This window comes from Polypterus senegalus, chromosome 1 (genome assembly GCF_016835505.1).
Source record: "Polypterus senegalus isolate Bchr_013 chromosome 1, ASM1683550v1, whole genome shotgun sequence".
Taxonomy (NCBI): Eukaryota; Metazoa; Chordata; class Cladistia; order Polypteriformes; family Polypteridae; genus Polypterus; species Polypterus senegalus.
In genome coordinates, this window is record NC_053154.1 from 296,308,384 (window position 1) to 296,325,420 (window position 17,037).

The 17,037-nt window shown below is 39.7% G+C and overlaps 1 protein-coding gene across 2 annotated transcripts in view; it reads left to right on the forward strand.

Annotated features, from left to right (window-relative positions):
* The window catches only part of neurl1aa (neuralized E3 ubiquitin protein ligase 1Aa), a 372,269-nt gene that overhangs the window by 211,234 nt on the left and 143,998 nt on the right, over nt 1-17,037 (forward strand). Inside the window, exon 1 of one of the 2 annotated variants that reach the window (XM_039776577.1) lies at nt 14,433-14,660. The exons of the other annotated variant lie outside the window; for it this stretch is intronic. Coding sequence (XP_039632511.1) covers nt 14,627-14,660 — 34 coding nt within the window. The 5' untranslated portion in view covers nt 14,433-14,626. Of the gene's footprint in view, nt 1-14,432; nt 14,661-17,037 lie in introns of those variants that run through there. 2 annotated transcript variants of the gene reach the window in all.

A 17,037-nucleotide genomic window follows, 5' to 3' on the forward strand; every position in this document is an offset into this window, starting at 1 on the left:
TGTCATGGCATAATTCTAGTGAAGAGAGCCATCTTAGCAATTAACGTTATCATGCTATTTTATTTTGCAAACTTACCTTCAGGTAAATAAATTCATTAATACCAAGGCAACAATGTTATAGCTTCCATATGATTATTTCAAGTATCTAAAACAGTGGGCTTCTGTGTCTTTTATAAGGGACGACTTCCAGTACAACTGTGGCATATTGTGGGTTGACTGTCAGCTCAGAATTGGAGTTGTGTGAGTATGTAGGGGAGCCCTACGATGGGCTGCTGAGCCATACAGAGTTTATATCTGTTTTTTTCCTGCAGTGCTGCTACTAAATGAATGGCTGGATTACATTTCTGCTTCCTCACAGGTTCTGTTCATTTTTACATCTCGTTAAAGAAATGCATTAAAAAGCAAATCAATGTCCCTTTGAAACAGATGATCTCCTTAAGTCTTATTCTATTTTAGTTTTTCTACCCCATTAAATTAGCCAATAATTGCTTTCAAGGCTTTTCATTTAAGGACTGTTGAAGGTTGAGCTCCGGGCAGTTGATTCACTATGTCATTTATTTACTTTTGTTTAAATTCCATCCATCCTTTCAGCCACCCATCCATTTGTAACTTGCTTTTCCAGTTCAGACTGGTTGGAATTGGTGCCTATCCTGGCAGCACAGAATGAAAAATGTTCCATAATGTGTGTCCTTGTAAAGCTTTTTGGGAGATGACTCTTCATGACAGATTCATCGTTACTAAACCTATCACTGTTCTTTCTCTGCACACCATTGCCCATTTCTTCTGACATATTGATTAAATAAATCAAATGCACCTACTTCAAGGTCCTCAAGTCTACTATTACAAATTACAGTGAAGGAGAAACAAACTTTGAATCTACCCAAAAGAGTGTGCAACCAAGACCATGGTGTTGCTGCAACAAAAACAGTGATGACAGTACAGAGTTTTAAAAAGTGGAATTTTTGTGTATACAATTGATCTTCTTGGTAATGTCATGATCATCTCCACTTTAGGCAGGCTGGCATGGAGGATGACTTCTTGCCTGTCCAGGAGGCAAAGATGAATGAATTGTGCGAACTTGGGTGCCAGGAGCAGTTAATTCCCCCACACAACAGGTGCCAATGTTCCTCAGACTGATCCCAGTCAGGACACCCGCAAGGTGGCATAGAAATTAGAGTCCGAAAACGCAACACTGTCGGGGTCTTTGGGTGCCGCAAGAGGCTTGATGACCAAGGAAGAATGTCCTGGTTTCCATATGGCCCCTGGGTGTAACACTGGAAGTATTTCCTGGGGGGGTTCTAATTCCAAAGGAAACCTGCAGCCTCACTTGGGGGAGTCAGAGTTTGGAGGCAGAGGGCAACACTCTACTGGAGGACAAAGGAGAATCTTTGGTATATGTGTTTTATGGCTGCTGCCATTGAGAAAAACGTGTTAGTGATGAATGAAAACCTTTTATTTTAACCCAGAATTGTACTGGGTGATATTGTATCTGCAGTTTGGAGCTCAGTGGCATCCCCTTGTAGCTACAACATGTAATGTAAGACTATATTGTAACTTTATATCATGAACATTGTGACCGGTGTCACCGCTGGTTACTTGCCATAATGGCGATGACCATCACTTATGATGTGCAGTTCGATAGTTCCCCTGCTCCATTTTTCCAGTGGCATGCTCTTATGCTCTTATCTGCAAGCTATCTCTCTGTTAAACAGTAAACGTATGGCAAAGAAACACAGCTACCCTTCAGAAACTCACTGTTAAAACAATATTTCCGTGAGAAACAAATGCACTCTTACCCGTCCCCTTTGCTGGATCAGTTGCAGGCTTACTATGCAACATGCTTCTCACACAAGGTTTAGAACATTTAAAAGACCAAGCCTTGGCCAACTTAACAGCTCATTCTACTGTCCTCTCCCTCAGACTGTGTCTGCTCCAGTCGCTGCTTCCGAGCTGTTGAACCTGCTTGATGAGGTGGACGTTGTGTTCTTTTGACCTGGAGAAGGGAGCTGGACTGCCACGTTTGACAGCTGTGACCTGTGTGCTTTTCTGCTGCTGACGAACCCCTTCTGAATAGGATCTTGTTTTTGTACCTGCCAGTTCAACAATAAAGATTTTGTATCTTGGGAACCTGATCTCTTTTCCAGTCTCCTGTGCAGCTCTGTGACTCAAGCTTGACAATATATTTGACCTGGGGTATAATGTAAATATGTAGCGATATGGTTGTGACTCTGAAATGAAAATGCAATTATCATCTGGCTCTCCAGCTTAAATGTCAAACTCTCAGTATACCTAAAGTAAATTAATCTTTTAAAGTCAGTGTAAAACAAGAGTTATTGTTGGTGTTATTCAAGGCTGGAATGACACCAAGGAGGTGTTTCTTTGGCAAATTATACTTTACATATCTCCATCATGTTGTTTATTCATCAGCATCACTAGTTTGATGGCCGCTGGGTACTTGGTTTACTCCTAAAATGTTTTCCTCCACTTTCTGTGCTTCTGGACATCTTTTAGGGTGTTTTCATATCACCTGGGACCACCGGCAACCAACCACTTTGGCCTCATTCCACCACTTTCATCTTGGTGCATCTCTTCACTCAGTCGTCTTCCATTTCACAGACCCAAATTACTCACCTCACCATATTGTGTATTTGTAATAAATTGTTACAGTTATTCTATTCTATTGTGGGTATCCTATAGGAGGTAAAATCATTTATTTTCACTCACAGGTTTATTTTTTCTTCTCTTCATTTGCAATATCATTCCTGTATACCTTAAACTAGATCTTCATGTCTTTTTCACAGCTTTCAATCACATATTGTCTCTCACTACTTTCATAAAGAGAAAGTAACCATAAAGGCAAGAGAATAAGGGTTCAGTGCACACTTTGGAGAAGCTGCACATGCACAGAAATGTTTGCTTTAGGTTCCTTAGGTTTCCATGTCTGGTACTCCAGGTCAGATCCTTCATTTCTACACATCTCTGGACATTGTTAACGTTAAACACGCCGTCTCTCTTAATCAAGCTTTATTCTGTTTAGAATGGTTTATACATGTTTGCCAGGGAAATTTCCGTGGAATCTATCCAAAAAAACACCTTAGCAATTTGGGCTGTGTTTGTACATTTGTTTTTCATTCACATCTTCATCCTGCCATAACTTCAAACATATTAAAAGTTATATTTGTCTTACATGCCACCTGAGATTTAAATGCAAAAAAGCCAAAAGGTGGTTGTTACTGCTTTGAGCCAGACCTGGTGGGACAACCTAAAGCCCCCTTGGAGTTTCTAGCACCCTGATACATATCATTTGCTTCCTTTATATCTGGTGCTGAGATGTCACCTGCTGCACTTGGGTCCCAATCCAGGTGGTTTGTTATGTGGTGGGCATTCTCATGCACATGTTCCCAACCTCCTCCTCCTCCCTCCCTATCTATCTATGTTGCATTGAATAGTGGGGCAAGGATTCCTCTTGGAATTTTGATAACGATGATATGTGGATCAGAGAATTAGGGCTACTAGAAGGTGTCATTACACAACCATTTACTGCCAGTATGCCACTGTGAAAACTGGAATAAAACCGGAAACGGCCCACCTCAAGCCGAGAACCTCATCTCTCTTAAATAAACTAAGGGGTGAGAGCTGTGGAGGCATAGCTGACCTTATAGACCTTAAGGTTCAGTCTGCTGTTCTAAATTACTGGGTCCTAGCACCTGGTGCTGGGGCTTTAACAGATTTGTTTTAAATGTTGTAGGTCCTAAGCCCCCAAAGTCCTATAATTTACATCCATAACCAGACTTAACTCTTCAAAGCAGCCCCTAGGTTGACACCATCTTGATCTTCTTTTTCTTCACCTTTTCCCACTTCTATGTGGGGGTCGATGTGATTGATCAACCTTCTCCACACAGCTTGGACCTGCACCTCATCTCCAGTCAGACTCTTTTCCTTCAGATCTTTTTTTCATTAAGGTTTTTTTTTTAAGTTTTATAGCTGGACGCCCTTTCTGACACTAACCCTCTCTACTTATCTGGGCTTGGGACCAGCACCAATTTAGCTGGATTAAACTAGGGGCATAGTCCAGGAATAGATTATAGGGTGGGCCTGTGTAAAAATGGGTGTTTTAGTTTTTAGTAGGATATATAAGGGCACTTTTCCAAAAAATACATCTATTCTTATTGTGCTACATTCATATAAATGATTAATTAGGACCATGTAAAATTTGAGCAAAACTTATTAGGGCAATCAAATATGTTTATGCCACAGCAAACACACATACTCAGTCCCTACCTGGCCTGTAAAGTTTTATGCCAGATGCAGGCATTGGAGCGTTAGATTGACCTGGTCGATGATTTCCTCACTGTCTAGATTTTCAGCAAGATCGTTTTCAAATGGTAAGATAGTCAAGTTGCTGAGACGAACTGATGACTTTGGTGATCTCAAATGCGTCTTGATCCGATTTACAGATGAAAAAACCCTCTAAACAAGGCTTTTTGAAAAACCTTGATATTTCCATTTGTTTTGCTATGTCAGAAATAATCGCTCAAAATGAGAAGCTATCTATTGGTGTTCGTTGAAAACACTCAATTAAGCAACAAAAGGTTCTGTTAGCCGTCTAATGACTACTAGCGATTAGGTTACATGTACACTGTGACACTGTGACACTGCCCAATTTATTTATTTATTGAGAATTCAGTAAACCAATGGGATTTGACATACCACTTCAAAGGAAAGATAAAAATGCAAATACCCAATCAACTGCAAAATTTAAAAGAAGATTTCATATAAAATAAACTGACTGGTTGGGCCTATGGCCAATCAGGGAGGACCTTCTCTATGCCATTGGATTAAACCACTAGGCTGACACCACCACACATCAACATCTGAGCTCAGAAAAACCATAAGAATGTAGACTAAATTCATATTTAAAAAGTTGTCTTATTTATATACGCACAAAACACAACAATGATAAAAGTTTAAATGCAGATGGCATCTAATATAATACTTTAGCTTGTTGCCAGTTTTAACTATTAGTTTTGGTGATGCTGCTAAAGTAAACGTAGTAAAGAAAATAACAGTCTTAAAGTAACTCAGCAGTAATGACACTGTAATGGGCCGGCACCCTGTGCAGGTATTGTTCTTGCCTTGCGCCTGATGCTTGCTAATTTAGGCTCCGTCTTCCCTGCAACCCTGCTCTGGATAAGCAGATTTAGAAAATGGATGGATTACACAGACTCAGACCTACCTTTATGTCTTCAGGTTGAGGTACCTGACTAAGGTTAAATCTTACTGAGTTTATATTTAGTAGGTTCTAATAAAAACATTCAGGACCTCAGACTTGCGTTAAAACCCACTACTTGTGTACATGTTACTGTTTTTCACTCCTTTACTGCCCATTGTACTAAAAAGTACATTCTGTTCCAAAAGAACTTATCATTAAGGTATACATTTCTTTACCAAATAATTATTTCCCTGTTTCTAGTGCTGTTTTTACTTACAGTTATCAAAAACATTCAGGCTTGCTATTATCTTTAAAAGCATATCTATGTTTTTATAATCATTTAACACTTTCAGCACATGATACCTAAATATGAAGAGATCTTGGTTCAGAAGTTCATTTTTAACTGCAGCAAACACAAGAGGGCCTGTTTTCTTGTTGTTATAAATGAACGGCTTATCCTCCTGTTCAGCCCCTTACTACTTTTTTAAATTATTCACCTTGACAGTGTGCTTTTGCTTGCCACTTTTAATTTTTAGATATCTGAGTACCTTCAGCACATTTCTGCCTCCAACTGACTCTTAAACTGAACTTCCACTCGTGGACCTGGGTGGTCTGTTTTCTTAATGGGAATTTATGATTATTAGGAAACGGGTGGGTTATTACAGTTTCTGTGGTGTATAGCATCTAGGGTTTATTTGAAACTTAAAATAATTTTTCTTACCATTTATATTTCCCACCTATAACTTTCATAAGTTAAAGTTCAGTTATCTTTTTTCCAAAATGTGGAAAAATGTGAACCCCTGTCTATGACTCCAGACACCAGGTAAAAGTCCAATAATCACCTTTATTAAATTGCCACAGTGCACAAAGCACCCTTTTCTCCACTATACTCATATAATAAACAATAATACAATCCTCCACACTCCCAGATGCATTGCCCTCCTACCACCCAGCTCAGCTCTGCGTCTGGGAGCTCCCATAGTCCTTTTATATTCCCTGACCCGGAAGTGTTCCCAATCCCCGGTCCATGTGACCTTGTATCACTTCCAGGTCAGGTAAAAAGTCCTTTTCTTCACCCCGGAAGCATGTCATTCCCCTTGTCCATGTGACTTGGACGTACTTCCAGGGCGTAGGGTAAATAACCGTTGTTCCCCCCTGCAGCGTCTCCTAGTGGCCCCCACAGCATCCAGCAGGGCTGCGTATAAAAACTGCAATGTCCATGATGCCTTGCTGGTCTTCGGGGAACCTCCATACTGCAGGGAGGGCTCCACCTGGCGGCTTGGGGGTATTGGCCGGGATAAACGGCCGGCCATACACCACAAGTACCTTTGATATTCATCTTTTGATCTAGCTATCTATTTGTATTTTTATTTTGTGTATTTCAATACTATAATATCTATTGTGGAAGCACTCTGGAGTCAGGGTCAAGTCAAAAATAATAACAGATTTATTAAGTAATTAATGTATTCTTTTATTAATTCTTATCCTTAATATAGATTAATACATGCTTTGTTGTTATTTTAAAACTGAATATGTAAACAAAGGGTAAAAGAAAGCTAAAATTAATAAAAACAACAAAGCAAAACCCTTTCATTTACCCTGAGCTCTCTTTTTTAATTTTATTCCATACAAATAGATTGATTTTTACAAAAAATAGGATTGAAAACAAATCAACCTCCACCCCTGAGAAAGAGAGCATGGCCAACGGAATAAAATTTAAAGCAAGTAAAACTATGTAAATTGATGAGTTTAATAAGCGGATAAAGATAATTGGCGAAGAAAAAGAAATGGGAAGAGAATCTGCTTCCTCAGTGCTTTAAAAGCTTATTCCAAAATGTTATTGATTAGATCCTGCCTGGTTTGGAAAAAATTCTGTACAGATCCTCTAAGTGAAAATTCGATTTTTTCCAATTTTAAATAGTATATAACATCAGTTACCCACTGACTTAACAGAGGAGAGTTAGGATTCTTCCAGTTGAGCAAGATAAATCTACGTGCCAATAGTGAAGTGAAGGCAATTACAGTTTGTTTGTCCTTCTCCACTTTAAGCCCATCTGGAAGTCCACCAAACACAGCTGTTAATGGGTTAGGAGGGATTGTGACACCAAGGCTGTCTGAAAGGCACTTAGAAATTTTTGTCCAGAATGATGTTAATTTGGTGCAGGCCCAAAACATGTGTCCCAGTGAGGCTGGAGCTCAACTGCAACCTTCGCAGGTTGGATCTTGCCCTGAAAACATTTTGGACAATTTTAAATGAGACAGATGTGCTCGATATATAATTTTAAGTTGAATAATTGTATGCTTTGCGCATATGGAGCTCGAGTGAATTCTCTGCATTGCTACCTTCCACTCTTTTCTGATATGTTGAGTGAGAGATCTTTTTCTCACTGTCCTCTTTGATCTTTGAAAGGGAGGGACTGTAAAATGATTTTATATATTGTAGAAATGCTGTTTGAGTCCTCGAAACTGACCAATATTTTTTCCAGCATAGAGGAAGGTGGGAGATGAGGAAAATGGGGGAAGGTTCTGTTTAACAAAGTTTCTAATTTGAAGAAAGCGAAAGAAATGTGTTGCTGGAAAGTAAAATTTGGAATGTAATTGTTCATAGGATGCAAAAATGTTGTCTATATAAAGATCTCTGAGTAATTTAATCCCAAATGTTTTCCAAATATTAAAAACTGCATATGTTTGCGAGGGTTGAAAAAGATGGTTCTCATGCAGAGGTGCCACAGATAAAGGATCTTACCCCGAGCTCTCTTAATGATGGGCCTGTATCCCTAACTATCATTGGAGTGGCTTGTCTACTTGGCCATATCTCAATATTGTGCCCAAGTAATGTAACAATGCCTTTAACACCCCACCTCTCCTGAATTTACTCTAACTTCTCCTGTAAGAAGAGCACATTGTCCTTCAAATCCTACCGACTCCACACACACGGCACGACACACATTTTTCTGACTAACTGAAAAATTTAAACACCTTACTGGGGTCACTTCCAGCTCAACTGCAAAATGAGTTCAGGGGTAAAGCAGAAGCTCTACAACTGCTTCAGAGACACCAGGAAACAATTCTCTTTAAAACCTCCTGTTGTCTTTGTCATGCCATAAAGGCTCATAGCCATTTTCTGTTAGAGGGCTAAGAAGCTGATCCAAGGTTGGCATCTATCTATCTATCTATCTATCTATCTATCTATCTATCTATCTATCTATCTATCTATCTATCTATCTATCTATCTATCTATCTATCTATCTATCTATCTATCTATCTATCTATCTATCATTAATTCTTGTGGCTCTATGAGACTACAAAGACTTAGAACTGGACACCTTTGAATGCCTGTGCTCTTACACTTCATTTCAAGCTCAAGTCAGGGATGGGACAAGCAGGGAAATATTCATTGTTCAGATTTAGGACAGCAGTGCAACAGAACTTAAAAATCATGAAGGGCCCTCAGGTAGGGATTTGGCTGACACTCAAACAAAAAGAAAAGTCTACTAAGACAAGGCCTCTTCATGAATACAACAAATGGCTAACTTTATAACGGAGGGAACATCCTTTTAAAGTTGAACTATTTGCATGAGACTGATGAAGTGGGGACCGGACATTTCCAGTTTGTTCTTCCTACTATTTCTTTCAGCAGACATTTCTGGTGGCTTGTCCATCATGTGAGGCTGAGAGCTGCCAAGCTGTATTATCCTGAAGCTATGCAAGCTGAACCGCTAAGGCCAGCGGCTGAAGGGTGTGCGCTGCACTGCTTAGCCTCCAGACAGGCAACTGCTGTTTTGTTTGCTTGTGCATGTAACAACAAAGAAACTTTCTAAATGCTTAATCAGATTGCAGGTTGCCATAGTGTAATGGATGTCACCTGTTTTCTCTCTGAGGCACATGCCAGTTAGCAGAGCACACCTCCTGTCACTTATACAATGGCTCTCACATCCCTCTTAGGACACTTGCTAGCTTGTTATTCACCTGTTTCCCATTGCTTATTAAGGATGATGTTTAAAGGAAGAAATTCTGGCATCTCATTGCATATTTTCACCAAGTTTTCGGTACACATTTACTTCTTCCATTTCTTGGGTCTTGCCTTCTTTTTGACAACTCTGTAGTTGCCTTTTTTATTTTACTTATTCTATACACCAACCTATTCCAGAATTGCCTCATTTTTGATTTTGTCCACTATCCTGACTTTTGATTTGCATGCAGCCTTAAATGGATGCCACACTTGGGTTTCTGAATGTAGTTTTCACTGAAAAACGGCCACACTATTCCAGCAGCCCAACCAAAGGTATCATTTGTCATTAGTGTTGGACACACATGTCACCACTAACTATTTCTTGTACATTTTGACTATTTGTGGTAATTTAAAGCCTTCATACAATGCCAGCACATTCAGCCTACTTTGCATGGGAATCCCACACAGGGGTAACTTTGATTCTTATCTTGATTTAACGCAGCAGAAATTTACCTGCCATGTCTAAATTTGGGAAATGCCTGAACCCAACACACTGCTTGATTTAATTTTATCCTTGTAAGTAATTTAATTCCTTTGCAACCAAACTGCAGCCCATAACATTTTGAACCATCTCATAAAAAGTGTAAAGCCAAATGTGATTTTATCAGGATCACAATAAATACAAAACCAAAATAAGTGTGGATCTCAATGGATTGACAGTAATTGTTGGTGCTACTGCCCTACCTTGTGGAGTCAACGCTTTTTCTTCCACATGGTGAGCATTTCCCTGCTGGGCCAATTGTCAACTCCAAACAGGGCCAGTATGGCGAAGTGAGGGTATGGCACACCACCAAGAGCCGAATCCAGCCTTAAGCTCACTACTTCCAAAGATAGGCACCAGCCCTTTGTCAACCTACAATTGAATTAAGTGGGTGCATTTGTAAACGGGCAGGGGGTGACCCCTGTGGCCTCTGGTTATTACTCAAACCAATGTATGAATCAGATGCCAATTTTCACCGTTAATACACATAATCTTTGAAAAACTCACTTGACCGTTCATCTGTGACAAGTTACATTTATGAGAAAATAAACCAGTTTTGTAAAGCAGAGTGCATTGCTATACCTTAATCCTCATCTTTCTAATTTCATTCTTATTTCTTATATTTTATTAAAACAAGTTCTTTATTTACTGCGGTGGGTTGGCACCCTGCCCAGGATTGGTTCCTGCCTTGTGCCCTGTGTTGGCTGGGATTGGCTCCAGCAGACCCCCGTGACCCTGTGTTCAGATTCAACGGGTTGGAAAATGGATGGATGGAAGTTCTTTATTTATGACCTCATATGGTGCTCTATGCGCTATCCTTTGTTTTTGCATGCCACTGTTAATTGACTACTGGGCAAGGCAGAAGAGAAGCAATTATAAATTAAGAATTTTAATAATCAACTTAACTAAAAATGAAGGCAGAAAACACTTAAAAGCTTTTCACAGAAAGAATGGCTTTGCTTTTCTGTCTCTTTTCAATTTATCTTCAGCACCAAACTACTCATTTGTAACTTGCTGACATCCACAATTTGCAGCTGTCAAATGTCATCTTGTTTATGTTTGATAAATTTGAAATATAATCTGTGGGTCACATGCAAGTAAGAATTGCATTGTAATATGAACACAATACCCTTGAACTTCAGTATTCAAAAATGTCCACCTTAGAGGATCTGTAGAGCTATTTTTGCTGTGGCACTGAAAGCAACCCCCTTCATTCAAAGCGTGGTAGATCTAGGCCATCCCATTGTGAGCAGGAAAGATGGCATAGAGGCAGTGGACCTAGACTGCCAACCACAAGGGTATCAGTTCAGTTCTCACCAACACTACACAAGGCTGACATTCCCTTTCTAGACAGACACACTGCTGATGGCTGTGCCCAAGAGGTCATTAAAGTCCTTGATCTTCGTTTTTATCCGGGACACTCGCAAGCCCAGACACTCAGACTCTTCGCTTGGTCTCCCGAGAGCCCCGTTCAGAGCCTCCATTGACTCAGCGAAGATCACAGAATTGTCAGCAAAGTCAAGATCAGTGAATCTTTCTCCACCAACATAAAACAAATAAATTATAAATTGATCAGCTGAACAATATCTGATCAAGTTTGTTGCAAAAGGCCATATCACATGAAAGCTGATTAAACTATTGGTCTTATGCTTATACATATAACATGACATTTTTAAACCATAGAGAGCTGGAGGTAGCAGAGTTAAAGGTGCTAAGATTTGCATTGGGTGGATGGACAGGATTAGAAATGAGTACATTAGAGGGTCAGCTCAGGTTGGATGGTCGGGAGACAAAGTCAGAGAGGTGAGATTACGTTGGTTTGGACATGTGCAGAGGAAAGATGCTGGGTATATTGGGAGAAGGATGCTAAGAATAGAGCTGCGAGGGAAGAGGAAAAGAGGAAGGCCTAAGAGAAGGTTTATGGATGTGGTGAGAGAGGACATGCAGGTGGTGGGTGTGATAGAACAAGATGCAGAGGACAGAAAGATATGGAAGAAGATGATCTGCTGTGGCAACCCCTAAAGGGAGCAGCCGAAAGAAGAAGAAGAATCAGCATTTCATAGTGATAAGAGGTCAGAGCCATTACCAGTAGCACTGACACTAAGAAACCAAGCTGAGGCCATTGTAGTGCCCAGTCATGCTTACACATGGGGCAACTTTAGAATCATAAATGAAGATTAAACACACATTTGGTGGAAGTCTGGTATCCTTAGAGAAAACCCCAGTCAGACAGAGGAATAATGTGCAAACACAATCAGCAGCCTGTTACAGGACTCAAACACAGAACTATGGATACATGAGGCAGCAGTGCTCACTATTATGCCACTCTATTGTCCATTTAAGAGCAACAACTTTTCAAACAGACAAACTAGTTGCAAAGCACTAAATGAATGTTAAGAAGCAGATAATTGGAAGTCAGTTTAAATTGTAGAAAAATAAAATTTGAAAATGTAAAATGAAAGTTGAAAATGTAAGTCATATATTTAATTTGTTAATACTGAAATTTCTGAAATATTCAGGGAATTTCCTGACACCATTTGGTTCAGACTCCATTGCTGGGTGGACATAACAATATAATGCAGCACTTGTTAAGTTCAGTCCTGGGGGGCCTCTTGTGAACGCAGTTATTTGTTCCCAAGTTTTGCTTTTCTTAATTGGACTCCTACCTTCATTTTAAGAAATCTCTTATTTTCCAGTTTCTGTTTTTTGTGTCCATATGGAAATTACAAACAGGCTATCCTGTATTTTTACTGAATCAATCAGGAATATATGTGTCAGATGGGTAAGAAATCATTCCTTTTCCTGTATTTTTGTAATTTTTTAATGTTGGTTAGAAATTGGTAACCCTGAAATAACCACTTCCTTTAGCATTCAGAGTTATTTGTGCTGGTGCCTGTTCTGCTTGTCATTAAATGTCAGCATTCATTTATAATTAAGAATGCAAAACCCAAACAAAACGTTAATTTAAAAAATGACAAAGCAAAGATAAGCATTTAAAGATAAGGAAAAATTACAAATATGTCTTCATTTTTAAAAACTGTAAACTTGACACTACTGAATCAATTCTATATGGAGTAAAGGCCCATTAATTAAACAATGACATTAATTAAAGGTAAAAACTGGTCACCGATTATGAAATTAAGGGTGGCCAGTAGTGAACTTGAGACCCGCTGCTATAATAGATTCAGAAAAAGGATGAATAAACAAACAAAAGTCACAAATCAGAAAAGCAAGAGACAGCAATCTTTTTTTCCCATCAATGAATTTGATTTTTGGGTTACACACATCTAGAGTCTACCTCAATAGCAGTGGATGCATGGCAGAAACAAGCCCTGGATGCAATACCAGTCCATCGCAGGATGCACTCCGCCACATAACCCACACATTTATTTATTAATTTTTTGTACTAGCTGTGCTACCTGTCCAAGATAACTTGGAATCTATATGATCAATGCAGAATTAAGCATTAATGTTTGTAGTGCACCATGCAATGCGTATGTCTCTCTTATATGCCATTTAGTACGAGATTCATAAAAGCCATGTTAATGTTTGTGATGCGCCATCTGTTGGAATGACAAATACAATGCATTTTATTACTAAAAATATTTGTGATGCGTTATCTTTTGGAATGACAGAGATAGAGCAGTTGGACGTGCGCAGACACACCAACACTTATCCTTTAATTAAGGTGGATTTTATTTTTGTCAGATTTTCTGAGGAGATATTCAAGTAAGAGTTCCATTGTACTATGTTTACTATATACACAACAGGCAATAAACTTGACTTAACTTGACTCATACTGGCCTGGCTCAGTGTCATCAAGTCATATAATGTTTAAGTTTTTGAGTTAATAAAGGGGCACATGTATAGGAGGAAGAAGTGGAGCTGTATTTCAGCTTAAGCAGGAGAAAGCATGTCGACCTTTAGCAGAGCTGACAGAAAGGCTTGAGTTCTCAACATGATGTTCAATTTTATGTCTCAGGAAGTCTGTCCATATTTTTTTTATATGGTGATCTGTAAAGCATTTGTAAGAATGAAAGCTTAACACTGATGTGACTTATTGTTTAAATACACTGCTACATTTTCCCTGTCAGTGACCTTTACTTTCTGAGCAAATGTATATTTTGATAGTCTTGATGGTGTAGATTAAGCTGTCATTGGGAAGTGACAGGCATAACAGTCAGATACAGAGCCAACATACAACCCACCAGGAGTCTGGAGATGGATGGCAGCAGGACTAACCACTGTGCCACCTGCAGTCAATGCATTGAAACCTGTCAATGCATCCATCGGAAAATTAACAACATAATCTAAGGCCTCACAAAATCTACATACGGGCTGATTACCACTTCTAATCTGGGCCAAGGTAAGTGACTGTCCCCTCCAGCATTAATTCCTACCTACTCCGTCTCAGCAACATCTTAATATGGAAATACAGATTGTTTTCTTTCTCTTCATACATAAAACATCTACAAAAGAGTAGCAAATAGTCTAAAGGTTACATTTAATTTGTAATGTTATTTTTATAAGGTTGATACGTTCGGATCATTTTTTTTTTTAATTCACAATAAAGAAATTAAATATTTGATTAAAAGGAGCACGGGCCCGTGCACGGCGAACACAGTATTGATGGAGTTAATCCAAGCGGCTGGCCACTCCCCGCGTCCCGCCTTTTATGCAAATAAGGCGAGCGCTCGTGGAAGGAGCGCCGCAGACGGCAGCGAGCTGGGCAAGGGACTGAATGAGACCGGCAGTCACTGAGCTCGCGCCTGGGCTGTGCGTGCGTGCGCGCGCGCGCCTGTGGTTCTGTGCCCGTGTGTGAGTGTGTATACTGTATGTGCCCGTTTTGTTTATGCTACGAATGCTAAAGACCGAGTGTAGAATGTCACCGTGAGAAAGGACAATCACCCTGAGCCATACCATGGGAGGGCAGATCACCAGGAATACCTTGTACGGTAAGACAAATTTCATTCCAGGCGTTTGTAGCACAATAAGAGCAAATAAATGAACGCGTTCTTCGTTTATCGGTGGGCTTTGTTGCAAGGAAGCAAACCTAAACTGCGTGTATCAGTGGCAGAGGAGCATGTCCGTTGTCGGATTCGTGTGGGCATTTAAAAGTGGCTGCGCCCGTATTTCCACGCGGGTGGTAGCCTTGTGGCATTTCTGTCGTTCACAATGAGCGGCGTAGCCGGGTACTGCTGTAGCATGTAAGAAATGGAACTGAATTGAACAAAACGAGGTGGTGTTTGATGCGCATCCATAGAAAGGGAGCGTCCAGAAGCTCATGCAGTCTGTGGACAGTCGCGCCTTTAATCCGTGTCGCGCACCTGCGCTCGTACTTCGCGAGCCGCATGTTGGTGAGTTATTCAAGAAGAGAAGCAAAATAACCAGCACATTACTTTTCTTTAGCTTTCCATTCTCACATCCAGTGTGCGGTCTGGCATGAAATTACTGTCTTTGCCTTAATGAAGTACTCCGTCCAGTCCGATGTGCCAACAGACCCAGTGCTGGTGACATTTGAAAATGACAGCCGACGGCACCTTCAGTGTAAGAGATGGGTTGGGGCAAACTCGGGAGAATTATGCATGCAGGGACTTAGAGAATATGAGCTCGACGTACAGTTTCAGGATTGCCGTGATCGATTATTCGACACCTATCATTATCAGCAAGGCTTTAATGAAGCTGTCAGTGTAATGTTTCCAACACATTCTTCTCTTCGGTGGGCAGTGCAGTTTTACCGGTTGGCAGAAACAATTTCATTCATTAGTTTTATATATATGTATATGTATATATATGTAGTGACGTGCCACAGAGATCGACGTTTAATAAAGAATAAGACAGCAAAGAAAACCATCACAAGTAAGCAGGTTGACATGTTTATATGTAACAAACCATGAATTGATGGGATGCACTAGGCATTCAGTCTCTGGCCAACTAATGTTGGCACTGGTAATAATAAATAATTTATTCCCCTGTAGTTTGCTTTAACTAAAGCAGGAAGAGCACGTTTTATTTATAGCACCTTTCATTGGAAAATTTACACAAGGGTGCTCAAACCAATTACTTGCTTCCTTGCTGTCTGAGTCACTTCAGTTTCTCATTTGTCGGATTAACTGGACAACAGTAGGCACACACAGTATTGTATCTTTCACTAATGATTGTAGACAGGGCCATCCAAACCATTGGCTGGAAAGTTGTCTGTTCTCTTTTGCCAGGAATGTTACTGGTTTCCCCCATTTTTCCTATCAGTTTGACCACAAGAGAAACATTTTACAGCAGCGATGACCCCTGATAAAAGTCTTTGAAAAGGCTGTGAGAGAAGACTGGATGAAGACCAAATACATCCATCCATCCATCCATTTTCTAACCCGCTGAATCCGAATACAGGGTCTTCTGGAGCCAATCAATTTAATTAAACCTATTAAGGTTAACTGAGAGTTTTCCTTCAAATATAAAAAGGTTGCAGATAAATATACTTGTATGTGTGTCCCATTTGCTTGTTTTTAAAAAAAGAACTGGTACGAATCAATGTTTTCATTATTAGGTACTTCCCTAAATACTAAAATCACTTTACAAGGAACACAACTCTGTTTACTCATGCGATGTATGAAATGCTATATCTATGCATTTAATTATACCACCATTGCACTATGGACATTTTAAAATTAACTTTATTTTTCTTGGCATCTTTATTGCCATAGAATTCTGTAGTATTTTTATTTCTTAATACTATCTGCCTTGGTATAAAAACATTATGCTTTCAGTGATGTGCTTACTCTTTACAGTATTCCAGCATTTGTCAGAGGGATGGTTTAGGTCACTATAGGGCAACATTTCAATGTAAAAGACATTAATGTGTTGTTGAACCATTACTGTATGTAGCTGCAGGGAGTTTTAAGTTTTCTTGAGACTAAGAGCAGGAACCATTCCTGGATGTGATTCCTCTCTATCACAGGGTTAACCTGCATACACTACCACCCTAAATTGATTCTTTGCCAGTTAATGCCATTGTATTTAACCGGCACATTTTGGAATGAATGAGAAATATTCAAGTACCTGCAGAAAACTCACAAAAATGCAAGAGAATGTGAATGTGCCACACAGTGTTTGGGCTGTGAATTGAATACTAAGCACTATGCCACCTTGCTGTTGTTAGATAGATTCAGTATGAGGGATTTCCTTCTAGCTCCCCTCTTTTTTTTTAATTTGTGTGATGGCACGTTACATGTAATCCTCTAATCTCTCTTGCCTGGCTTAGTGGTTGATAACTAGTACAGTGCTGAGCACAACATAAACAACCAGAAAAAAGGCAAAATATTATTTAAAAATTGC